The sequence below is a fragment of the Emiliania huxleyi genome (genome assembly GCF_000372725.1).
Source record: "Emiliania huxleyi CCMP1516 unplaced genomic scaffold EMIHUscaffold_109, whole genome shotgun sequence".
In the NCBI taxonomy this organism is placed as follows: domain Eukaryota; phylum Haptophyta; order Isochrysidales; family Noelaerhabdaceae; genus Emiliania; species Emiliania huxleyi.
The window spans coordinates 415,390-437,616 of NW_005201851.1; the positions used below are offsets into that span (position 1 = coordinate 415,390).

Genomic DNA, 22,227 nt, shown 5'->3' on the forward strand with positions numbered 1-22,227 from the left:
CTTGATCTTGGCGTTGGTGCCACTCGCCTCACGCAGGTCCTGCCGGCTATTCAGCTTGTTGATCTCCGAATGCAGCGCCTTTGGGTCCGCCTTGTACTGCGCCTCCTTGCGCTCGTCGCGTTGCTTCTTGATCTTGGCGGCGAGCTTCTTCTTCTCCTCCTTGCGGTGCGCCGAGACGGGGTCCATCGCGAGCTTGTCCTTCTTGCCCATGGCTCTCTGCGGATCGCTCGGTGCGAGGTGTGCGGCCGGCAGGCAGCAAAAAAGACTTTTTAATGCGCGTCTCTTTTCTTTTCGCAGGCGGCGGCGCGGCAAATCCCGCGGGGTGGGCAGCGATTTCGGGCCTGGGGTTGTGCGTTTGAGTGAGCCAGCCGATGGAGAGCGCGGCAGATTATTCGCCGCTTGTGCTTGAGGACCCCGACCTGCTCTGCACAATCCTCGCGCAGCTCCCGGACGCGCACGCACTCGTTGCGGCGGCAGCGGTCGCACGGCTGTGGCGCGTTCAGGGCCGCGACGACCGCGTGTGGCGCGCCCTCTACCGCAAGGTCTGGGGTCCGCGGGTGGGGTCGGCGGAGCCGCCGCTGCGCGACGTCCGCGTGGGCTGTTTCGTCGAGCTCTCCGGGCTGACTGCGAGGCCAGACCTGAACGGTCGGGTGGCGCAGGTGTTGGACAATGAGGCGGACGGGACGTGGAGAGTCAAACCCGTGAATCTCGTCGCGTGGGAACGGTACCTTCGAGATCAGATCGAGGTGATGACCCGCGCTTATTCCCTCCCTCCCCTGTTTGGAGAGACCCTCAGCGCAGAAGACTACGCCGCCTCAACTCTTGACGAGGAAGCGCTCCACGTGCAGCCGCAGAATTTGCACGGACAGTGGCGGCTTCGCTTCCGACGCCGCCACACTGGCTTCGAGTTTGTAAACCTGCTGGGCGGATCGGGGCAGGTGCAGGTCGACGAACACGGCTTCTCGACGGCCGTCGGCCTACAGACCTTGACGTACAGACACCATGGTCTCGTGCTGCGCGGCCGCCGCCCGCTCCAGTTTATCGAGGACGAGCTCGCGTACTTTGAGGTCTCCACGAGCGCCTCTTCGGTCGGCGTCACGGTCGGCTCGGCGTACGATGGACAGCGTGCACTGCACATCGGCTGGCGGAGCACGGCGTACGGCTACCACAGCGATGACGGCGCGAAGTGGCGCCACGACGCGGTCGCGGGCCCTCGCACGAACGGCGCGATCATGAACGGCGTCACCTTCGGTGAGCCCTTCGGGGGCCACCGCGGCTCAGCGGTCGACACGGTGGGCTGCGGGCTCGACCTACGCCGCCGCTCCGTCTTCTTCACAAAGAATGGCAAGCTGCAGGGCACTGCCTTTGAGAACTGCTGCCTGTCCCGACTTTGCCCCCGACTTTACCCGACGGTGGCGCTGCACGAGGACGGTGACCGCTGCCGCTTCAACTTCGGAGCAGAGCCCTTCCTCTTCGACATCGCTGCGTTTGCGGTGAGCGACGCGCGGTCGGCCGGCGTGATTGGCGGCGGCGAGCTCCCGACGCCGGAGACCGAGGACGACGGCTCGGACGACGACGACTCGGACGACGATGACTCGGACGACTCCGACGACGAGTAGTCGCTCGCACCCGCGACAGAACGGAGGTGGGAGGGCGCCCCGCGTTGGCTGGGCCGCGCTGCGCCAAGGCGGCGGAGTGCACTCTACAAGTACACGCTCGAGCTCGGCGTCCTCCTCCTTCATCCTCTGCTACGTCGCCACGTACGCGTTGCACGACGTGTCGACGTCGCACGCTTGCTCGGCCGCCAACCCAAGCAGCCGCCGCCGCCGCATTCGCAGCTCTGCTGAGGGTGCACGGGGAGGCCGCTGGCGCTTGGGCCGGAGCCCCGACCGCTTTCAAAGCTACTAGTTAGCTGCGCCGGGAGGTCCACACGTCTGGGGGGGCGACCCCCCCATCTTTGTTTACCGAATGCGTCTCTGGATTAGAGTGCGTCTAGTAGGCCTCCTACTTAGACGCTCGCTGTCCTCGGTATGCTCGAGCATCCTAAGATGCGCGAGTCTATATTAGTTGCTCCGCGCATCCCGAATTGCTCGCGGCATCTCCGATTGGCGTTGCTGTCTCAAAAGACGCGCCGTGCATACTGTGAACAGCGCGTGTCTCAGAAGACGCGCGCATATTTTGAACAGCGTGTGGATCTCAAGAAATACACGCACGTATAAAAACAAAAAAGAAAACGAAAACTCGGTGTGGCGAGCGCTGCGCGGCGGGCCGTGCCCCCGGCTGTGCGCCGCGGCTGCTGCGCTACTACTCGCACAGCCGCGGCGCGCCCACCCGAGCACTCGTGGGTGGGCGCCCTATAGCCTCTCCGCGCAACGTGCTGGGGCACGGACAGCGGCTCTCACGTGTGGCAGCGGCAGCAGGCCCACCGCTGCACCGACTCACACTGAACAGCACGCACAGGACACAGTCACAGAACACTGCCCCTGACGCCACTCACGGCCACGGGCTACTCAGACTTGGACACAGGCACCTCGCTTAGCACTCCGTGCACGTGGCTGCCGGTTGCCGTCACCAGCGCCGCTTCCTGCCCAGATCAAACACCTGCGACGTGGCGGAGGCGATGAGCGGCCCGCGGTCGCCGTGAGAGCGCGCGTGGTGGGCGACGGCTCACCGATCGAGCGGAAGCGGTCACGCTGTGGGGGCGGCGGAAGCGGTCACGCTGTGGGGGCGGCGGCGAGGCGGGCAAGCCACCCGCAGATCCCCAGAAGGACGCCGTCGCGAGGTCGAGGGCGGGCGGCGGGGGCGGCGAGAGCGAGGCGCGAGGCGCGAGGCGGTGTTGGCGGCGGCGGTGGCGCGGGCGGCGGCGGTCACGGAGCGGGGGCGAGAGGGTGGTGGCGAGCAAGACACCCGTGCGCGCTGCGCGGTCGCCGTTCTGACTCACATGCCTGCGGACAGCGCCGACGGGTGGTGAGGAGGGCGGCGAGCCGGCGGGCACGGTGTGCGCGCGGTCGCCGCGCGCTGGTGGGCGACAGCTCACCGAGTCGGGATGCCCGGTCCCTCAAATCGCCAAGTCAAACAAGAAAAACCGCGCAGGTGGCCGACTCTCGGAAGTACGCTGTCTTCCGTGTCTAGGCGCACGCCCACGCCCTCAGCCTCGAACTGGCCCCGCTACCTGCCGCGCAAACTGGTTGGTGGGGGGGGGAGGCGGCGTCGCCGTCGGATCGTCGTAAGCAGTGCATGCAACTTTGGTCTTTGCGCCCAGAGCTCGTGGCGCGAGCAGATGCATGCGCGGTGCTGAGAACCTGGTTCTCCAGGAGGGGCAGGCCGCGAGGAGAGACCTCACACGAGCACTCAAGGCAGGGCCCCCAGGGGGTGCCGAGAGATCACACCGCCTTTTCGTGCTCCCTGGCTCCCTGCTCCCCCCTCGGTGCCCGGTGCACCCGACACACGGTGTCTCCTGAGACGCTTCCCTGTCCAAGTATAGTAAAATGTGATCTAGTATGCAAGTGCCATCTCAGAACAGCTGTGCATCTATAGATGCTTGTGGCGTCTAAGATGGAACGCGTAACAAAAGACACGGCGCGGCTATCTCCAGGACAGCCATCGCATCCTAGAATGCCCTGTGTACCCGAGACACATGGTATCTTTGAGATGAAAAGTGCGTCCTAGAATGCGTTTTTGCATTCTAGGACGCATCGGTAAACAAAGATGGGGGGGTCGCCCCCCCAGACGACAGCGCCCAGGCCGCAATTTCCCGCAAGACCTCGACCTGCTCTCGTCCTGCTGCTGCGAGCCTGCGTGCTGGGGTCGAGCTGCGGGCTGCCGTCTTGTGCCGACCGCGACCGGGGGGCGGGGGGTCGGAGTGGTGTTTTGATGCAATGAATATAGGGACTTGTGATATACAATGAAAGGGATTCGGAAGAAGCGCGACGTCCGACGACCTCACGGACCTGATTGCTGACATTAACTGCTCCACACACACGATGCTCAGACCCCGGGGGCCTGGGAAATTACACCGCCTTGTCCTGCCGGGGTGGCGCGGGGCGACTGGCGCGGAGAGCGAGGGCGAGCGTGACGAGCCGCTCGACGAGTTCGCCTGCAGCAGAGGGCAAACGCGGTGTGTGCCGCGGAGACGCGGGCGGGGGCGGGGGGACGCGCGCTGAGCACACCGACGCGTCCGACCCAGCGCGAGTCGGGCAGCAGATCGCCCGTGGCGGCATCGAAGCATGGCTCCTCGAAGCGGCGGATCGCAACCTCGGGCGCGTTGACAAAGGTGACGTCGATGAACGACCCGATCTGACGCAGCGCCTGCTGCCCCCGCACGCCGCCGCCGCCGCCGCCCGACGAGAGGATGGCGCCCGCCTTGCCCGCCCAGAGGTTGCCTTGCGTCGGCACGCGGGAGGCCCAATCGATGGCATTCTTCAGCGCCGCAGAGATCGAGTAGTTGTGCTCTGGGCAGGCAAAGAGCACCGCGTCGGCCGAGCTGACGGCGGCGCGCCAGCTGCTGACGGCTCCTCGTGTCGATCCGCCCGCCTCGTCGAGGTCCTGCGAGTAGAGCGGCAGGTCGCCTGCTCACACAGAGCCGCGGTGAGACGCCCTCGACTGCGGCCCTCCCGCGGGGAGGAGAGCAGCAGGTGTACCGATGGTGGCGAGACGCAGCTCCACGCCGCGCTGCCGCGCCGCCACCGCCGCAACACGCAGCAAGCCAGCGTTGGTGGAGGCGGCGCGCAGCGAGCCGCAGACGCCCAAGAGCACGAGCGGAGGCCAGGCATCCGGCAGCGGCAGCGTGTCCGGCGGCGCAGAGGCCGGCGCGGCGGCGGGAGGCTTGGCGGCCTCCGGGTTGCGCTTTTGCGGCCGCTGCTCAGAGCGCCGCGCCTGAGGCGGGAGGCCGGGTCGGAGATCGGAGCACCGCAATCGGCGGGAGTCTTGTGCGTGTGTGTGTGTGCGTGTGTGTGTGTGTGTGCGTGCGTGCATGCGTGCGTGCGTGCGTGCGTGTGTGTGTGCGTGTGTGCATGTGTGTGTGTGCGGGCGCTTGTGGGTGCGTGGGAGGTGGGGGGCGCCGGCGCCTTGTGACGGATCGCTATCGTGCCCGACCCTACCACGGCACCCGTCACGCGAGCGGCGGCCGCGGCCGCCGCAGCAAACGAGGGCGACCTCGGCCGCTCGATCGGCGTCTCGCTCACCTAGCGCACGGGCGGGCGAGGCGCGGAGATGCTGCCGGGCGGGCGCCAGGCCTTTGCCTTTGGGGCCCGCGGCGAGAGGGAGGCTGGCGTGGCGACACGCGGGGCAGAGGAAGTGGAGGCGAGGAGGTGGGAGGAGCTGGCGGGTGCGAGAGAGGAGGGCGGTGTTGTGAGGAGATGGTGAGGAGGAGGTGGTGAGGAGGTGGTGAGGTGGGGAGGGGGCGGGGAGGGGGCGGGGAGGGGGCGGGGAGGGGGCGGGGAGTCACCTCGCTCGCGTCGCAAGAGACGCTCAGCTCGCGAGTCAGCTCGCGAGGCGTATGCGGCGAGCCGGTCCCGTTGGTCGTGTCTCCCACCGCCGCCGCGCCCGCGCCGTTGGGCGCCCACGGCGGCGGCTTGGCTCCGCGGTACATGGAGGGGGAAGGAAGGGGCGACTTGTCAAAGTCCTTCGAGCGGCCGCGCGAGCGGCGCGACTTGGGCGACTGCTTCGTCGGCGACGAGGCGCCCGACCGGCTTCGAAAGGACGCCGCCTATCGGAAGGCTCGGAGCAGGCTGCAGGAGGTCGCAAGACAAGTCCCGACCGGCCGTGCAGCGACGCCGCCGGCTTTGGCGAGCCGTTCGGCGGCGCGGAGCTCTTGGAGGTTGGCGTCGCCGGCCTGGCGCGCGCCGCGGCGCCCGAGGCCGCGCCATCTCCCGAGGCAGCCCTCTCTGGCGCCTGTGCTGCTGGCTCTGCGGCTGCTGGCTCTGCGGCTGCCGCCGAGGAGAGGAGGCTCGAGGATGAGCCCCCCGTCCCAAAGTCGTACTTGCCTCCTCCGGCGCGCATGGTCTGCATGAAGTGGGGCTTGCAGTAGACTCCGCCGGACAGGTCCATGCACCTGCGGCGCGACAGAGCGAGGCGGGCAGCGGGGAGGGGAGTGAGAGGACGGGGCGAGGGGAGGGTCGCGAGCCACACGCTGGGAGGGCGGTCCAGGCAACCGCGGCGGTGGTGGCGGCGCGTGCTCGCGCGCGGTCGGACGTGTTCGCGCGTGGGGGGCCGGCCGCGCCAGTTGGAGGGCGAGAGCTTGATGTTGCACTCGATGCAGCGGAAGCAGGTGTTGTGGAAGACCTGATCCTTGGCGCTCACGCGCTCGGCCGCGTACACGGTCTTGTTGCAGCGCGTACACTTCTCGCCGCCGCCGCCGAACCGGCCGAACGACGAAGAGCGCATGATCTTGGAGCCGGAGCGCGGCGCCGGCGAGGCGGTGGCCGGAGCCGGGACGGGAGTGCACACCGGAGCCGGTCCCGGAGTCGGTGCGGGAGAGGACACGTGTGCAGGCGATCGAGTCTCGCCGTGGGCGGTGGCCGGAGCGAGCGGCCTCTGCGGCGTCGCGGCCGCCTTACCGTTGCTGCTGTCGCTTCGGCGCGGCGTGGACGGCGGTGACCGTTCCGATTCGGTGTTGACAGTCAGAGTGCCGCCAGACGTCTTGAGCGCCTGCATGAAGTGCGGCTTGCACCACAGCCCGCCGCACGGGTCCATGCACCAGGACGACAGCGTGAGCTTCACGTTGCACTCCTTGCACCGAAAGCACGCGACGTGGAAGATCTTGTCCTGCGCGACCGCCCTCTCCGCCACGTACACCGTCTTGGCGCAGAGCGCGCACTTCTCGCCGCCGCCGCCGTAGCGGCCGAACGAAGAGGAGCGGCGCACCAGCGCGGGCCTCTCGTTCTCGGACATTTGTAACCCACAGCTACACAGCGCCTAGTTCCTACCAAAAGGTGCATGCAAAAGAAAATCGTCGTGGCCACGCATCATGCTGCGCATTGGCGAGCAATCGCGTAACGGAGGGCTGCGATCCAGGCTGCGTCTTATTTGGGCCGCCTTTTGGCGACTTCTTGCGCCTCCCTTTCTCTCTTGCCTTTTTTTTTAGAGCGCCTTCGTTGTTAATAGTACAAGCCCAATGGTCCCTTGCAAGCGGTCCCTTGTCGCAGTCGCACACACGCACACGCCGCGCCGCACCGCGCGCCCGCCCGCTGCCCCGCCCAGGCGGGAAAGAGATGAGCTTTTTTTCCATGCGGATGTGACCGCGCGAGGTGGCATGAAGGTTGCTGCGAGAATCAGACGACCTGGTCCTTTTTCGGGGTTATCAGGCACATAAGGGCGGCGAGGGTGTGATGCTGATGGCTGACGCCTCCGCCCGGCTCTGCGCGTCTGCTGGAGTGCCTTGGCGACGCTGGTGACGTCGGAGTGACCCGGCACCTGCTTGTGGTGTGGGGTCTTACACAGTGCTTGACATAAGAGGGCGATCTGTCCTGATCCCAGGACTGATGGTGATGCTTGGTAGCTACCCACATTCGCTTCACTCGACCAACAGACCCACCCTCGGCGGTGGCCGCCGCAACCTCTTGATAATAATTTAAATGATAAGTCACGAAGCAGCCATCGTAGAGAGTGGCACGAAAGAGTGCAAGCCCCCCCCCCCCCCCCCGGGGGGCCATGCTTTTGACGGATTCTGAGCACTTGCGCGAGACCTTGGAGCCCTTGGAGTGCAATTATCAACCGCACATCCAGGGCCGGGGAGCTCAGAAGCGCCAGACCGAATTTTTTTACGGGGTGCCGTTGGCGCGTTGTCGCCTTCCGCGTTTTCCCTCCTCTCCAGCGTGTCTTCGATGGGCTGGGCAGCGACGACAACCATCATTTCGGCGCCCGAGGCGGCTGCCAAACGCGCGTGGACGACCCTCCAGAGCAATTTCGAAAGCTACAGAGAAGGCGAATGCGGTTCCTATGAGTTGGATGCGGGCCTCGCTATGGGCAAGGGGCAGGTGCGCAGACACTGAGCAAGACGGGTCCTCACTGCGGCTATTCTGACCCGCTACTGGAGGAGCTCAGCGCCATGCGGCACGTCGGCAGCAAACTTGGCCTTTTCGCCCGCGGCGATATACCATCGGTCGCGAGTCAGCCACCAGATCCACGGGTCCAGCTCCTCTCTGCAGATGAAGACGAGGGCTTCCACTACTGGTGGATGGCGCCTGCGAGCGCCTTGCTGGAGTCCGGTGGCAGCACGTCCGCCGCTTCGCAGCCCGGTGCAATTAGTCTGGCTTGCATCAAATGTGGCGCAAGCGTGCACCTGCGGGGTGCACAGTTTTGTGGCACCTGCGGCGAGCGGCTTCCGTCGACCAGCGAAGACGCGGGACGCACCGGCCTCCTCGTCCGTCTCCGCCGCGAGCTCGGCCAGGCAATGCAAGCGGTCAGCTACGCGCAGCCGGGGGTGCGCCAGGTGGATGGCACGTCTGGTATGCTCTTCAAGCACAACGGGCCACACAGGCGGCGCGCCGACGAGTACGCGTTGCCAGTGCGCCAGCAGCTCGCCACGGCGCTGGACGCCCTCAGCAAGCCCGTCGCACAGCCTGCACAGGGCAACGAGCTCAGCTCGTCCATCAAAGCGGCCCGCGCCGCCCTGCGCGCGTGGGACTCGCGCGACGACGAGCTGGAGGAACGGCGGCGGGGTCGGGACTTTGGCGGCGCCTATGGCGACGATGATCCCGACGACCCCGACGACGATGAGGACGACTGCTACGGCTACGGCGGCGGCAGAGTCTGTTTCCAATTCCGCGACCAGGGATGGTGCAGCTACGGCTCGAGCTGCAGATACCGCCACCCGCGCTACCCGGCCGGCTGCCGCCGGGACTGCCTCGATTGTGGCTTCGCCGTGCGGCAGGCACTCAAGCTCTGCTCGGAGCACCTTGGTGAGGTGGAGGATGCGCTACAGATTGTCCGGCAGCCTTTCGTCTCCGATGGCGAGATGATTGCGGCCGCCGCCCAGCGCGAGCAGGTGGCCGGCGTCGCCGGTTTCCTTACGCGTGCGGCGGCTCTAGGCCATTTTGTTCTCATCAACCACGACAACGAAGGCTGCTGAGATCAGTGTGCCTGCTGAGAGCGAAGGGCCGTGCGTCTGTGCGAGGATCAGGTGGGAGCGGGCGGAACGCTGATGTGAACTTCTTTTTCTACGGCGCCCGTGGTGTTACCTGTGTGAGACAAGTGTGTGCGTGTGTGTTGGCCTGTTGCACTCTCTGTTCCCAGTTTTCTAATTGGCGAAGTTTCATGCAATAGCTTAAAAAATCTTACATGTTACAAAATAAAACTAAATAAGGGACCGGTGGGCGGTGCAACCACACGGGTTTGGGGTTTGGCTCCGGAGTGCCCCACCCGCTCCCAGCGCGGCGTGTGCCTTCCTTCAGCGGCTGTTCACCGGCATGGGATCTGTGGAAGCTTCGATCGATCCGCTGTTCCGCGGCGACGACTCACGACCCGTCGCGCGGGTCGCGCAACGTCGTCTCGGTCAGCGCAACCCGCGAGAAACTTGCCGTGCACGCCTGCCCTGTCGGGCACTGCGCCAGGAATCCGACCGACAGCGGCGCGCTCGGCTCGCGCAGGCAAAAGATCCGGGTGAGCGTCCATGCCTCTCCTCCGTCGTGCGCGTAGTGGAAGGCGAGGGCGGCGCCGAGCTTGGAAATGCGCAGGCGCACCGCCCCGCCCTCGACCGCCGCGCCGTTCGCGTCGTCCGAGATGCCGCGCGTGACGACGGAGACGACGAGGGGCTTGCCCTCCGGAGAGAGCTCGTAGCAGCACTTGCACCAGTCGCCTGGCCCCTGGTGAACGAAGAGGGTGCCTGCGGGAAGCTTCCGAGAAGGTTCAGGGAAGGGCCCCGGGTCGGACTGCCCCAGCTGCAGCAGGGCGAGTTCCCGCGTCGAAGAGAGACTTGTGTACCACCTCCACGCGCGCCGACAGCTGCCAGTCGCCGGGCGGCGGCGAGAAGACGAGGCACGGCGCGTTTGCAAGGCCGGAAGGCATTCCTTCGCCGGGCGGAGGGTTGAACCAGTCCGTCCTCGCGCCCGCCGTCATCGTCAGCACGCCCTCCTCGACCGACGCGGCGCCCTCCACGCCGCCAAGCCAGCGCAGCGCCGGAAGGCCGGAGAGGGAGAGCCCAGCGCCGGCGGGCGCCGCCGAGTCCGAGCCCTCAGGCTCAGCCTCGCGCGGCCGTTTGCGCGCGCCGTCGGCACCACCCTCTGCGCACGAGCGGGCGAGCGCCTCGTGCTCGGCGATGCCCTGGCCGTATGCGGCCGCGTCCTGTAAGAGAGAGAGGGAGAGGTGAGTCGCATGGTTGCTTGTGGCAGGCGGCGGCGGCGGCGACAAAAGCAGGGTGGCCCATGGATAGCAGTTCCACACATCCTCCACGTTCTCGCCCGCGATGTACGTCACGTCGTCGGGCAGCGAGCCCGTCTTTGGCTTGGCCTTGTTGTGCACCTGCCGTGCCAGCAAGGCACGTGTGGAGGTGTGCGAAGGGAAGTCGGGCGTGACATTCCGACGCCACCACATAGACGCCCACCGCTGCAGGCGCTTGAGCTCCTCGACGGCAAACTGGAGCGTCGCACGCGTGTCGTCGACCTACTTCAAAATCAAGAATAAATGCGCGGCGCTCGGAGGCAGGCGCGCCAGCGGAACACCTCATCAATGATGAGGACTCGGCGGCCACGGACCAGCGAGCCAAACGTGCCGGGCGCCTCGTCGAACCACTGCTTGCAAATCACGGAGGAGTTCGCCGTCTTTGTGGCGTCGTCGTACAGCTCGAGAGAGATGGCGAGGATCGGCTTTTGTACCTCGGTCCGTAGCATCCGCGCCGGTATGAAGCCGCCGCCACCGATCGCAACGGACGTCGGGCGCAAACGCCTGAACCTCGGGCACCGAACCGCTCACGGTGGCGGCGATCTGACTGTAGGAGAAGTAGCGCTTGCCATCGGGCGCGAGGAAATTGCTCATCGCGACGTTGCACAGCCGGCACAAGCCGGAGGGTTACTCGAGTAGGGTCCTTGTGGACCGGGGTAGTCGTATTGTCTTTTATCGCTTCGGGTCGCTATCGCAAACCCTGTCAGCAGAGTCTCCTACGGGAATGTACGTAAGAGCTACATACACTGAGAGAGAGCAGTTGCAAAGATCAACCGCCTTGCGCGCAAGGCTCAACGCTCGGGCGTTGACCGCAGTGGGAGCGGGGCGGGGCTGCAGCAGCTTGGCGGCGTCGGCACGGCCGCACTCTGAGCGAGCGTAGGCGATGGCCGCCTCTTCGGCGGTGTCGAAGTAGCCGAGGTGGACACGCTTGCCGCCATCCCGCACATGCACCTGAAACTTCATATTGCGGCGGTCGAAGTTCACGTTCTTGTAGCCAGTCGTGCTGTTCTTGAGGGTGGCCGGGATCAACACGAGGCGCTCTGACGACGCGGTCCGTAGCGGGGCCATCATGCAGCCGGAGCACGTAGATTTTCGCGAGTTTGACAATTGGGATTCGATTTGGATTATCACAAGGCAGCGTGGGCACCTAAAATCATTGGCCAGGCAATCGTCTCGCGGGCGTTTTGGCGAGTGCAGAAACATAATGCATATACGTAGTACGTCAGCGCCTCCAGGCTGTGGCGCCAGGAAGGGGTGCGTATGCGGATACATGATACGTCATGCGTAACGCGGTCGTCGATGGGCCTGAATTGATAAAATTACGCTGAGAAAATTTCTGAAACGGCGTGCAGCAGAGTCACCGACGAGTCGGTCCGCGTGACTCCTCGTGTCCCGTACCGTTCTCACACATCCATAAACTCACTTTGGCCTCACTGAAGCCTCAATCCTGAATCCTCAGTTTAGATTAGGACGGCCTAGCCAACTCTTGTCTCTTGGTGGTCCACGTCACCTCATCGAGGTACTGGGCCCGCGTCAGCTCCCCGGCCATGCATGGCAACACAAAACAACATCTCTCTCTCTGCATGGCGCGATGCGTCTGTTCGGCGAGCACACCGCGGCCTGACGACAGGTCGTCCATCGAGACCTTTTTTCGAGGGCAATCATGCCCTCGTTGCGTTAGTGTGGAAGCAGCAGCCACCAAGTGGGATGAAGGCCGCCCAGCAAGGCGCCGCTCGACAAGGCTGTACCACCTTCGTACGATGCATTCTTTTTTCCCGTCGCCCGTCTTTGCGTCCTCCGCCCGTACAAAAGCAACAAGGGAGACGAGGGTGGGTCACAAAACAGCGCGCCACAAGGCGCTCAGAGCGGAGAGTTGGACAGCGACACACAATGTCTTCTCCGCCCACCGCCGTTCTCAAGCTGCGCCGCCTCGCGCGCAAACAAAGTCGCGCGCGGCAGCGTTGACCGCACGGCCTACTCGCCCAAGTACTCGCTCTCTTTTATGTCCCACCATGCAGAGCCCATCTCTCTCTCTGTTGTGCGAGGCGTGAACCGCGCCATTCGCTCTCACCTGGCAACCCTGTCTGCACGTCTCGCGCGCGCGTGACAGGGCGACGACCATCGAGAGACAGCTCACACTCGATGCGTCTGATCGTTTCCGGCTTGCACAATTTGGGGGGTGCCCGAGCATGATGTTGCGGAAGGGTAACCACCGTCGGGAGAGTTGTCCGAAGTTCGCCGACGGAGGTAAAGGGTGACGGCCTTCGGCTCAGCGCCCTCGTTCAAGCGCACCACCAAGCTTATGGTTGAAGGGCTCGGCGAGGTCCGCCTCGTGTGCGAGCGTGAGTCGTCCGAGTCGCTAAAGCTCTATGTCGAGGCGGACGCGAACGCATGGGAGAACCTCGCCGTCGTTTCGTCCGGCTTCGAGGTGTCCATCATGGCCCCGTCCGGCTGCGATCCCTACAAGCACGCCTTCCTGACATTCGGCGCAGGTGGGCACCCGCCGTGGGACGGCCGCCAGTTCAACGGCGAGCGCCCCGGCGGATACGGTGTGCCCCATCTGGACGTGCACTTCTTCGTCGTCACGCCCGCGGAGCGCGAGGCCCTCACCGGCACCTGCAAGGTCTTCGACCCCGGCCCCGCCGACTCGAAGGGGCAGCTTCTTCAGTGCAACGAGACGGCGCCCGAGACTAGTGCCTTCATGAAGCTCCCGCCCGCCGAGTACATTACGGGCTTCTCGCACGATGGCGCCTTTGGCGGCCATTCGATCGATTCCACGGCCTTCACCTTGTGCCCGACGACGACCTGGCGCCCGGCGGGCCCGCGCATTGCGTGAGCACCGGCCCGCACAGCGGCGGTCCAGCCGGGTGGCTCGATTGCCACGAGCAGTTTTTGGGCTCTGTGACGCCAAATCCGACGGAGGGCTCCTTCGTCGACAAGGACTGCACTTGCGGCTACTGGGCCGATCAGATCTCTGCCATCGTCAACGTCTACGATGGGCAGGTGCTCGGCAACGAGGCGATGCCGACCCTCGCCCTCGCAGGCCTCCTGCGCAACGGCGAAGTGCCCAACCCCTTCTACAAGCCGTACCCGCAGGCCGACAAGTACCAGACCGCCGGCCACCGACCGGTGAGTGTGATGGCCGCTCTCGACCCAAGCACGGTCACTTTCATGACTGGCCTTGCGCTCCACCCGGAGTACATGGAGGCCAACTGAGCGCGAGCCGCAGGCCGCGCGACTTGCCGCGCGGACGACGCCCGCCGCGGGCTCCCCTGCGCGCGTCTCCTGCCTGGTGAGACAGTCGGTGAGACCAAGGGAAAAGAATGGCCAGCGCTGCCGTATTTGCCATTGCACTTAGCTCTTAGGAGGAGGTGCATGACTGGGGCTGGATCCAACATGCTTGATGCTACGAGCACACGCGTATGTAAAGCTGCTTGCGGTGACTACATGGATCATTGCCATTTGGCCGTTTCTGTCATCGACATCGTGGTCTGGATCCTTCATCCTTTGGTTCAACATTGGTTTTGAAATTTCAAGACCGACCCTCACCTCTACTCTATTACAGCTGGTGGTCACGGGCACAGCATGAGTTGTGCGGTCGGAGGTGGTGCTTGCGGTGGAGCATTCAACTGTGCTGGTCCTCCTCTCGGGAATCGGTTCTGTGCCTTCGATCTGTGCCTGTGCTCAGTCGGGAGATCTTGCTCTGGAGGGCTGCATATCTAGCCTCACTGGGAGCCTGCCTTTGGGTCGTGAGGGCAGGGGCCAGGCATCTCCTGTGCGCTGTGGTGCATTCTTGGCAGCCAAGGAGCAAAGCACGCGGCCCTGGCTAGCTGTGGTGTGGCCGGGAAGCCGTGCTAAAGTTGCGTGCCCTCCTAAAGATGCGGGACCCACAAGTGCTCCACACTAAATGTACTGCAGCTGCCCGCACCTAAAGTGAACTAAATGTGGCGCTAAAACACACTAAATATGTGCTAAATATGTGCTAAATACGTGCTAAATATGTGCTAAATATGTGCTAAGTATGTACTAAATTTGTGCTCTAAAGATATATACGCACTCGAACACACACTAAAAATAGCGCACTATCCACTAAACTATCACTAAATCTAAAATTCATTTACACGCACTAAAAATTAAGACCCCCAGAGGCGCCCTCCTCATAGCGGGGAGAGCATCAGCGATCACAGGGTGGGGGCGGAGCGAGACGGGCTGACGGGGCTCGGGGGAGACGAGGGAACTCGCTACTCCTCGGAAATCAAGTGAATTCCGTTCATATATACACAACACGCCTCTCTCTCCGTGTCAGTATCACGGCCGACCCACAAAACTCTCGTAGACGTGCGCTGCGTGCGCGCGCGCGGAGACAAGGGACACGCGGACAGACGGAGCGCCGCAATACCAATACTAACGAATCCCTCACAGGTCACAGACGACAAACCAGAGGTCACGATACGCCCTTGCACAGTCCACAGGAGAGCGTCCCCCTTCCCCGAAGAGCGAGCCCTCTGCGGGCATTGTCCGCGCCCCGCACGCCGCCGCCTCGAGAGGCGAGGCGGCGAGGCGCACGCGCGAGGGGAGGGGGGGGGGGTGCGAGCCAGCCACTCACTCGAAGGTGACGGCGAGACGCATGCCGAAGTAGGCGGTGGCGACGTAGTAGGCGAGGTACGCGAGGAGGGCGACGGCGACGGCCGGCGAGCGGTGCACGTTGACGGCCTTGTCGAAGGTCCACATCCCAAAGAGCTTGACGAGGAACTGCCTACGCGGCGAGGGGCTCCGAGCCGGTGATCAGGCCGCGAGCGAGAGCGAAGCGGAGCGGAAGGGGGGGGGGGGGGGGCTGCTTGTGCGGCGCGTAGGGCGGGAAGCGCGCGGCGAGCAGCGGCTTGAGGACCGTGTACTCGTCGACGGCGGGCGAGCGCGAGAGGACGGCCTAGACGGGGAGGCTCAAGAGACTTGCTGGCGGGGGCCCGCAGAGAGGCGGGGGCGAGAGGCGAGAGGACGCGGCCTTCTCGTGCGTAAAGGCGAGGAAGGAGCGGTGCGCGTGGTACGAGCCCATCCCCGACGCGCCTGGCCTCGGGCGAGCTCGGGTCAGCTCGGGTGTGTCTCGGCCGATCTCGGCGTCTCTCGAGCCCATCCCGGACGCGCCGACGCCGCCGAAGGGAAGGTCGTGGTTGGCGATGTGCATGACGCAGTCGTTGATGCAGAGCCCGCCAGAGGTGGTGCGCCTGGGGGAGGGAGGGGGGGTGGCGGTCGCGCGAGCCCGTGGCAAAGACTCGCCGCTTGACGTCCCCCGGCGGCACATCTCGGGCTCATCTCGGGCTCATCTCGGGCTCATCTCGGGCTCATCTCGGGCTCATCTCGGGCGCGCCGCTTGACATCCTCCACCACCGCCGAGTCGGTCGCGAAGCAGTAGAGCGCGAGCGGCTTGCCCGTGGGGAGCGCCTTGACGAAGCTGACAACCGCCTCGAGGTCCGAGTAGCGGCAGACGGGCAGGATCGGCCCGAAGAGCTCGTCCTGCATCGCCTCGCAGCTGGAAAAGGCGCGCCAGTCGCCGCCGTAGTCGAGGACCGTCGGCTCGATGTAGCGCTCCGCCGCGTCGGTCCGCCCGCCAGAGTAGACGACGCTGGGGGGCGCGCCGCGCACGATCGCCTCGAGGCGCTTGAAGGCGCGCTCGTTGACGCAGCGGCCGAACCACTCGCTCTTTTGCGGGTCTGCGCCGTAGAACTCCTTGATGGTCGCCTGGAGGGGGAGGGAGGAGGGTGTGTGTGTCCGTGTGAAGCGTCTGTGAAGCGTCTGCGGAGTGTCTATGGTGTGTCTGCGGAGTGTCTATGGTGTGTCTGTGGAGTGTCTGCGGAGTGTCTGTGGTGTGTGTCTGTGGGGCGTCTGCGGAGTGTCTATGGTGTGTCTGTAGAGTTGTGTCTGTGGGGGTGTCGCCTTGAGCAGCTTGAGGAAGGGCTCGGCCACCGCCTCGTGCACCAGCAGAAAGTCGGGCCGGATGCAGGTCTGGCCGCCTAGAGGGAAGGGACGCGCCTTCTCTGCGACTCACCGCGCGTGGGAGACCGCCGGACGACGCCCTCCGCCCGCCGTTGATGAAGGTGCCCCAGACCTGAGCAGCAGGGGAGGGGCGGCGGGGTGGGAGGGTGGGGCGCTCGCGGCATCGTGTGTTCGTGTGCTCGGCAGGGGCGGGAGTGAGGCGGCGGAGCAGAAGTGTGGCCACGTGTCTCCTCGAGCGCCCTCTCTCTCGTTGACAGGGAGGCGCACCCTTCTCCCGCGCTAGTCTGGATGCAGATGCCGGTAGGCGCCACTCTCCGCGCGGGCGCGGGTTCGGACTCACGCAGGTACAGGTGGGGGTGCATCTACCGCGCGGACGAGGCGGCGGGCGGCGTGGCCGAGGTCGGCCGAGCGGTCGACGATGGCGGGGGACTTGCCGCCCAGCTCGAGCAGGCAGGGGGTGAAGTGCTTGGCGGCCGCCTGGTGGTGATCTGGTGGTGATGCTGGTGGTGCTGGCGTACTTGCTTCAGAAGGAGTGACACACGGCTCGAGGGGTCACTCCTTCTGAAGCGAGGGGGGGGGGGGGGGCGAAAGAGGGGGGAGGGGAGGAGGGGAGAGGAGGGGAGGAGGGCGGGGCGGTGGTGCGAAGGGAGGTGCGAGCGGAGGTGCAGACGCAGGGGCGATCGGGCTGGCGCCTGCAGGATCTTCCCCACGAGGTGTCTAGGAGGTGTCTAGGAAGTGTCTAGGAAGGCGCCTGCAGGATGATCTTCCCCACGAAGCCCGAGCCCGTGAAGAAGATTTTGTCAAACCGCTGGTCGAGAAGCGCCGTCGTCACCTCGCGGTCTCCCTCGGCGACGACGATGGCGGCGGGGTCGAGGTACTGCTGAACGAGCCGCGAGATGACGTGCGAGGTGGCCGGCGCGTACGAGCCCGGCTTGAGCAGCGCGCAGTTGCCGCCCGCGATTGCGCCGACCAGAGGCGCAAAGCACATCTGGACCGGGTAGTTCCACGGCCCCATGATGAGGACGACGCCGAGCGGGTCGTGGACGGTGTACGAGCGCGCGGCGGTGTTGAGCGCGGCGGTGTCCGTGTAGTGCCGCGCCATCCACTCGCCCAGGTGGGAGAGCGCCGTCTCGATCTCCTTTTCGACGAGGCCCATCTCGGTCGAGTACGCCTCAAACGCCGACTTGTGCAGGTCCTCGTACATGGCGTCGCAGAGCTCCTGGTTGCCCTCTCTGAGGAGCCGCCGCAGTGCGTGCAGCTGGCCCACGCGCCACTCCTTTGAGAAGGTGTGCTCCGACGCAAACGTCCGGCGGAGCGCCTCCATCGCCGGCACAATGTCGGCCGCGCCGAGCGAGCCAGAGTGAGGCTTTCCGAAGGCGGACTTCTTGCCCCACTTCTCGTAGCGGTCGATGTTGGACTTGGGGTCGCTCCCCTCGACGGGGAAGGCCTCGCTGCGGGTGGTCGGCATCCTGAGCCCTGGTTGATGAGAGGAGACTTGTCCGTGGAGGAGCAGCTAACTAAACCCGATTTCTTTTACTTTTCCACGAGCGAAAGAACAAACAACTCATGCGGCAGAGAGGCAACGCACGAAAAGAATTCCCGGTTTGAAGATTTGTTTTATCGTTTTTCACTGCGCCCTCTGTTGTGTGTTGAGCACTTGAGCACTGGATAGGGTCGATTCCGCGTGGTACGGGACCCCTCCCTCGTGCCTCGATCGTCTCGCCCTCCCTCGCCCTCTGTTCATTTGCGAGAGATTCTCCCGCTTTCTGTTCATTTGCGAGAGATTCTCCCGCCATTCTCTCGCTCGCCATTCTTCCTCCGTTCAGATGTAATTCGCCCGCTTTTCAAATACATTTTGTGGCGCTTTCAAGAGATTTTTACCGCAAATTTAGTGCTCTTCATGGCAGTTTAAGGCAAGCGTGCCTTATCCTGGGACCTGGCTGGGTCCGGCCGGCGTGGTCGGGAGCCCTCGACTCCTCGGCGAGCTCTTTCCTGCCTCAATGACATTGCAACAATGAGTGCGAATCAGTGGACAGTGCGTCTTACTTAGTCCTTACTTAGCTGTCGAGAGCACGTCTTGCTACTAACTATGCACGACAACAAAACTCCCTCGCGCGCTTAACGGGGTGAATTCTTCTTCCGCGTTTCGTGGCCATACCCACAGGGCCCCCCAGCACATCGCCATGATCACGCAAGCGGAGGATCATCTGCCCTCGAGAGAAGACAATACCGCTGAGGACTCGGAAGCGGTGAGCAATGGCCCCGTGAGCAGTGCGTTGCACCAACGATGTGTCATTTCTTACCGCATGAAGTCCGCGCGAAGGCTATTTGGCAGCGTCGCGTTTGCATCGTTTGCTGCCTTCTTGCTCGTGAGTCGTCTTGCATTACAACCTGGAGAAGCTTTGAGACCCCCATTGTCGCCTTCGCTTTTACCGCCACCTCAGGAGCTCCCGCCGCCGTCTACACCGGCGTCACCACTGCAGCGTCAGCGCATGCAACCACCGTTGCCGAACACCACGTTGCTGCGCGTGCCGCCTGCGCCTTCGCCACCAGCGTTGCCGCCGCCCGAGCCCGTTAGCTCGTGCGACGCGTGGGACCATGCAGCTCCACCGACGGCCGCAGCATTGGACCCGCAGACACAGTGGGTGGTTGTGAGCCTCCCGCTGATCGGCCTTGGAGATTACCTTGCAGGTTTGCTGTCCGCTTACATGCTGGCGGCGGCGACGCAGCGCCACTTGTACATCGAGACGCCATTTAGAGGCCCGTTTGTCTCCTTCGCGCCGTACGAAGTTCCGCCGCCGGTTGGATTGCCATCCATCGGAGAGAAGGGCAAGCCCACGTGGTGGAAGGGCACGCGGCAGGTCTTTCATGGTCACGGCGGCGAGGCGGGGACGGGCTGCTTTCCCTTGAGCCTGATCAACCTTTCAGCACCCGTGCTGATCAATCCGGTGCCGCGCAATAGGGCGTGCGCCAAGGCTTGGCTGGCCGACCTCGAGACGCTCGGCTTGTGGCAACGGCTGGTTCCCGGTGTGGAGCCGGCGAGCCTAGAGACGCGCGCCGCCTTCGTGTACGGATGCGTGCTGCGATCCCTCTTCAAGCCCTTGCCCGCCGTTACTCGGCTTTTCCCGGAGCACCCATCGACACGCGCGCGTACGCGCACGCGTGTTGTCGCCGTCCACCTCCGCTACGGCGACCGCTTCATAAAGGACGGGCAGAGCGCCGCCTCGCGAGGCTCCAGCTGCCCGAGCTCCTCGCCGGAGTGGCAGCGGGAGATCTCGGCCCTTGCGAGGCAGCTGCTCGACTGGACGTCGCTGCCGCCCTCTCGCATCACGACGTTCCGGCTCGAGTCGGACGATCCGTGCGTACGCTCGGCGCTCGCCACCGAGTTGACTGGCCATCCCAACATGTTCGTCGCGCCAGCGATCGCCCTGCCGGTGCATCTCACGACGAGCCGCGTCTCCTCCACGGACGAGGCGGCGCAGCTCGCCGCCTGGTTTGCCTTTGCGGACTCGGACGAGTTTGTCTTCAAGCTCTTTTGCCTGCCGACCGGGACACGCCTCTCGAGCTGGTCGAGCATGGCGATGCTCCGCAGTGGGCGCGACCAGTTCCACCTGCTCTGCGCCGATGCCATTCACGAGTCTCACGGCTGCCACGCGACGCAGGCTCCGGAGCCGTCCGTGCGCGCTGGCCCCTACGTCGCCAGCTGCAACATCACGGCAGCCAACTCGCTCGCACTCGGCGCGGGCCACACGACGCGCCATGCGGTCGCCGCGTCGACGGCCGCTGGTCAGCTGTGGTCGATGGCCAACTTTGTGTGAGGAAGGACTCAGGTGTCCGAGCTGCGCGTATCGCTGCCGTACAGTATCGATGCTCGTGTAACGAGTCTTGTTTGAGCCCGACAGCCCGACCAGCCTGACAGCCCGACCAGCCCGACAGCAGCCCAGACCGTACACAGACCGTACAGTCTTGTGCCCCATGAGGGTATAACAGAATATTATACATGCAAATGTGGGAGCTGTCTGCGGGGGGAGTGGGTATGTGAGTTTTTTTGCCAGTTTTCCAGGTTGTCGAGAGGGGTTCTACTGTACTCTACCCATACCTCGACCGTTCCAATCGAGCGCTCAGCAGATCACGGCAGATCACGGCCGGTCGAAGCGCGAAGTTCGCCTTCGCGTCCCCGTCCGATTTGCGGTTTCACGCTTCACTGCGGTTGTCGTGAACACATCGTGGGGACTCCGTATCTCATCATATCCACGTGTATCTCCTGGTATCTCCCGGAGCGATTCTAAGATCAGGTCTGGCACCTCCCCACTGGAAACGAACATCTGAGTTTCAAATCTCGAATAAATCTCGAAACACACTTGAATGCTCACTTGGCAGGTAACATATGCGCCACGCGCCCCAACCGCTGCTCTGGTCGCCGCCGGCCTCCGCGGCGGCGGCGATGTCCCAGCGCCACCCATCGGCCAGCCCTCAGATCGATCGATCGGCGCTCAAAGTCGGCTTCAGATCCGAGAACGCTGCTGGCGCCGCCGCCGATCCCAGCGGCGACGCCAGCAGCTTCCTCTGCTCTCCAATGCGCCGAGAAGCGACGCGGGGGTGCTCGGCCCGCCGTGGACGTCGAAGGCTCCGCCGGGCGCGCGTCGGCCGGTCCGGTGGCACCCTCTGCGCGCGGCACCTGCCGGCGCCCCGACGACAGCCGTCGCGCCACCGCTCATGGAGGGGCGGTCGGCGCCGCTGCCGCCGCGCCGCCGGTGGGAGGGGCACTGGTGGTGGCCTGGGCGGCCCTCCGCCGCCGCTCGGGGCGCCCGGGCAGCGGTGGCAGCCTGCCGCCGCACCACTTCGAAATGCCCGCTGCAGTCTGGGAATACCTGGGTTGAGCGCGCCGTTTTGAGTGGCCGATTTCGCCCTCGACCCGGTCGCCGCCGATGGCTCGCGTTGTGCGGGTCCAGCGCCGCGGCCAGCCAGCGACACCCTCGCCGGCGGCCGGGCGGGTGCGGACGCGAGCTGAGTGCGAGGTATCGCCGCTGTTTGAGCTCACCTCTGCCGACGGCGGTGCGCCGAGAGAGCCGCGCCCGGCTGACGCCGCGAGTCGGCCAGTAGTTTGCGAAGATAACATTCGACAATGGCGACGAGACTTGGAATTTGGCCGCTCTACTACATTTACTCAGCACCTGTGCGCTCACAATACCCGCCCCGACGCGCCCTGCCTCGTAGGTGAGGCTGAGCCGGACGCAGCGCCGCTCGCGCTGCGCGCGCCAAGGATACAGCGGCCTCGGCCGCCGAGGGAGGCGCCAAGTCAGGGCGCAGTCGGGCACGTGCCCAACCTGGCGCCAAATTGTTGGCCGGGCCCCCGGCCCGCCAAGGCGTGTTAATCGGGGAAAATCCGCCGTCAAACGAGCTCCTCTTCGCGCTCTCAGAGCGCCATCCGCTCTCCATCCGGTGCGGGCTGGCCGCACACTTCTCTCCTCCCTCCTCTCTCCTCGCTACCCTCCCCTCGCCCAGGCTCGCCTCATGAGTGGCCGCGGTTGTCGCCGGTGCTCGCCCGCGACGCGTCGCTCCGTCCCACGTCGCAGGCCAGGCAAACAGGACTGGCTCGTCGACGGGAGTGCCAACGTGCGGATACCACACACAGGGCTTTCGACTCGTGATGCCTATCGTGTGCTGCTAGAGGAATGGGGAGCGCGCCAGCGGGGCTCGCTTTTTTCTAGGAGCAACAACATCGCCATTCGATTGCTATATTTTTCAAGCCCCCTGTACGAGAACCGTGCCGACCTGGAGCCACTTGCCGCGCGTGCCCCGCCCGGTGACACAAGTGCTCCATTCTCAGCTGTGGGCGCGGCCGTGTGCGCGCGCGTG

General features: G+C 65.0%; 8 protein-coding genes across 8 annotated transcripts; 3 read left to right on the forward strand and 5 right to left on the reverse strand.

Annotated features, from left to right (window-relative positions):
- Positions 1-371: 371 nt before the first annotated feature.
- On the forward strand, positions 372-1,908 carry EMIHUDRAFT_223432 (hypothetical protein; the record flags this gene model as incomplete). Its single annotated transcript, XM_005792238.1, has 3 exons — positions 372-1,507; positions 1,639-1,708; positions 1,849-1,908. The coding sequence occupies 3 exons, from the start codon at positions 372-374 to the stop codon at positions 1,906-1,908; spliced, it is 1,266 nt and encodes a 421-aa protein (XP_005792295.1).
- Positions 1,909-3,880: 1,972 nt separating this feature from the next.
- On the reverse strand, positions 3,881-5,629 carry EMIHUDRAFT_423019 (hypothetical protein). Its single transcript, XM_005792239.1, has 5 exons — positions 5,447-5,629; positions 5,067-5,183; positions 4,641-4,875; positions 4,170-4,568; positions 3,881-4,096 (listed from the first exon to the last, which is right to left on the reverse strand). Exons 1-5 carry the CDS (start codon positions 5,588-5,590, stop codon positions 4,011-4,013), a joined length of 981 nt encoding a protein of 326 aa, XP_005792296.1. The 5' UTR covers positions 5,591-5,629; the 3' UTR covers positions 3,881-4,010.
- Positions 5,630-6,219: 590 nt separating this feature from the next.
- EMIHUDRAFT_57343 (hypothetical protein) lies at positions 6,220-6,837 on the reverse strand (the record flags this gene model as incomplete). Its single annotated transcript, XM_005792240.1, has 2 exons — positions 6,220-6,387; positions 6,619-6,837. Coding segments are annotated over 2 exons (387 nt in total), but the record flags the coding sequence as incomplete, so codon positions are not given.
- Positions 6,838-7,823: 986 nt separating this feature from the next.
- On the forward strand, positions 7,824-9,070 carry EMIHUDRAFT_223435 (hypothetical protein; the record flags this gene model as incomplete). Its single annotated transcript, XM_005792241.1, has 3 exons — positions 7,824-7,976; positions 8,036-8,506; positions 8,774-9,070. The coding sequence occupies 3 exons, from the start codon at positions 7,824-7,826 to the stop codon at positions 9,068-9,070; spliced, it is 921 nt and encodes a 306-aa protein (XP_005792298.1).
- Positions 9,071-9,455: 385 nt separating this feature from the next.
- On the reverse strand, positions 9,456-10,971 carry EMIHUDRAFT_223436 (hypothetical protein; the record flags this gene model as incomplete). Its single annotated transcript, XM_005792242.1, has 5 exons — positions 9,456-9,803; positions 9,922-10,281; positions 10,381-10,599; positions 10,692-10,811; positions 10,888-10,971. The coding sequence occupies 5 exons, from the start codon at positions 10,969-10,971 to the stop codon at positions 9,456-9,458; spliced, it is 1,131 nt and encodes a 376-aa protein (XP_005792299.1).
- A 78-nt stretch (positions 10,972-11,049) lies between these two features.
- Positions 11,050-11,792, reverse strand: EMIHUDRAFT_223437 (hypothetical protein; the record flags this gene model as incomplete). The annotated part of the gene is made up of 5 exons (XM_005792243.1): positions 11,050-11,093; positions 11,235-11,385; positions 11,462-11,524; positions 11,648-11,713; positions 11,787-11,792. 5 exons carry the CDS (start codon positions 11,790-11,792, stop codon positions 11,050-11,052), a joined length of 330 nt encoding a protein of 109 aa, XP_005792300.1.
- A 2,836-nt stretch (positions 11,793-14,628) lies between these two features.
- Positions 14,629-17,879, reverse strand: EMIHUDRAFT_361274 (hypothetical protein). The gene is made up of 9 exons (XM_005792244.1): positions 17,120-17,879; positions 16,744-16,845; positions 16,459-16,480; positions 16,309-16,385; positions 15,743-16,113; positions 15,505-15,599; positions 15,380-15,426; positions 15,216-15,304; positions 14,629-15,133 (listed from the first exon to the last, which is right to left on the reverse strand). Exons 1-9 carry the CDS (start codon positions 17,834-17,836, stop codon positions 14,980-14,982), a joined length of 1,674 nt encoding a protein of 557 aa, XP_005792301.1. The 5' UTR covers positions 17,837-17,879; the 3' UTR covers positions 14,629-14,979.
- A 3,508-nt stretch (positions 17,880-21,387) lies between these two features.
- On the forward strand, positions 21,388-22,039 carry EMIHUDRAFT_361276 (hypothetical protein; the record flags this gene model as incomplete). Its single annotated transcript, XM_005792245.1, has 5 exons — positions 21,388-21,423; positions 21,472-21,544; positions 21,586-21,736; positions 21,770-21,810; positions 21,945-22,039. Coding segments are annotated over 5 exons (396 nt in total), but the record flags the coding sequence as incomplete, so codon positions are not given.
- Between the last annotated feature and the right edge of the window lie 188 nt (positions 22,040-22,227).

Excerpts from the sequence above, each read along its gene's own strand:
- EMIHUDRAFT_361274 (XM_005792244.1), bottom strand. The coding sequence starts at position 17,836 with ATGCCGACCACCCGCAGCGAGGCCTTCCCCGTCGAGGGGAGCGACCCC. Across the intron at positions 16,386-16,458 it reads CTGGGGCACCTTCATCAACG|GCGGCCAGACCTGCATCCGG; the intron begins GCGGGCGGAGGG and ends CCTTCCCTCTAG. Across the intron at positions 15,134-15,215 it reads CCGCCCTACGCGCCGCACAA|GCAGTTCCTCGTCAAGCTCT; the intron begins GCAGCCCCCCCC and ends CTCGCCGCGTAG.
- EMIHUDRAFT_423019 (XM_005792239.1), bottom strand. The coding sequence starts at position 5,590 with ATGTACCGCGGAGCCAAGCCGCCGCCGTGGGCGCCCAACGGCGCGGGC. Across the intron at positions 4,876-5,066 it reads CGATAGCGATCCGTCACAAG|GCGCGGCGCTCTGAGCAGCG; the intron begins GCGCCGGCGCCC and ends CTCCCGCCTCAG. Across the intron at positions 4,569-4,640 it reads GCTGCGTCTCGCCACCATCG|GCGACCTGCCGCTCTACTCG; the intron begins GTACACCTGCTG and ends CTGTGTGAGCAG.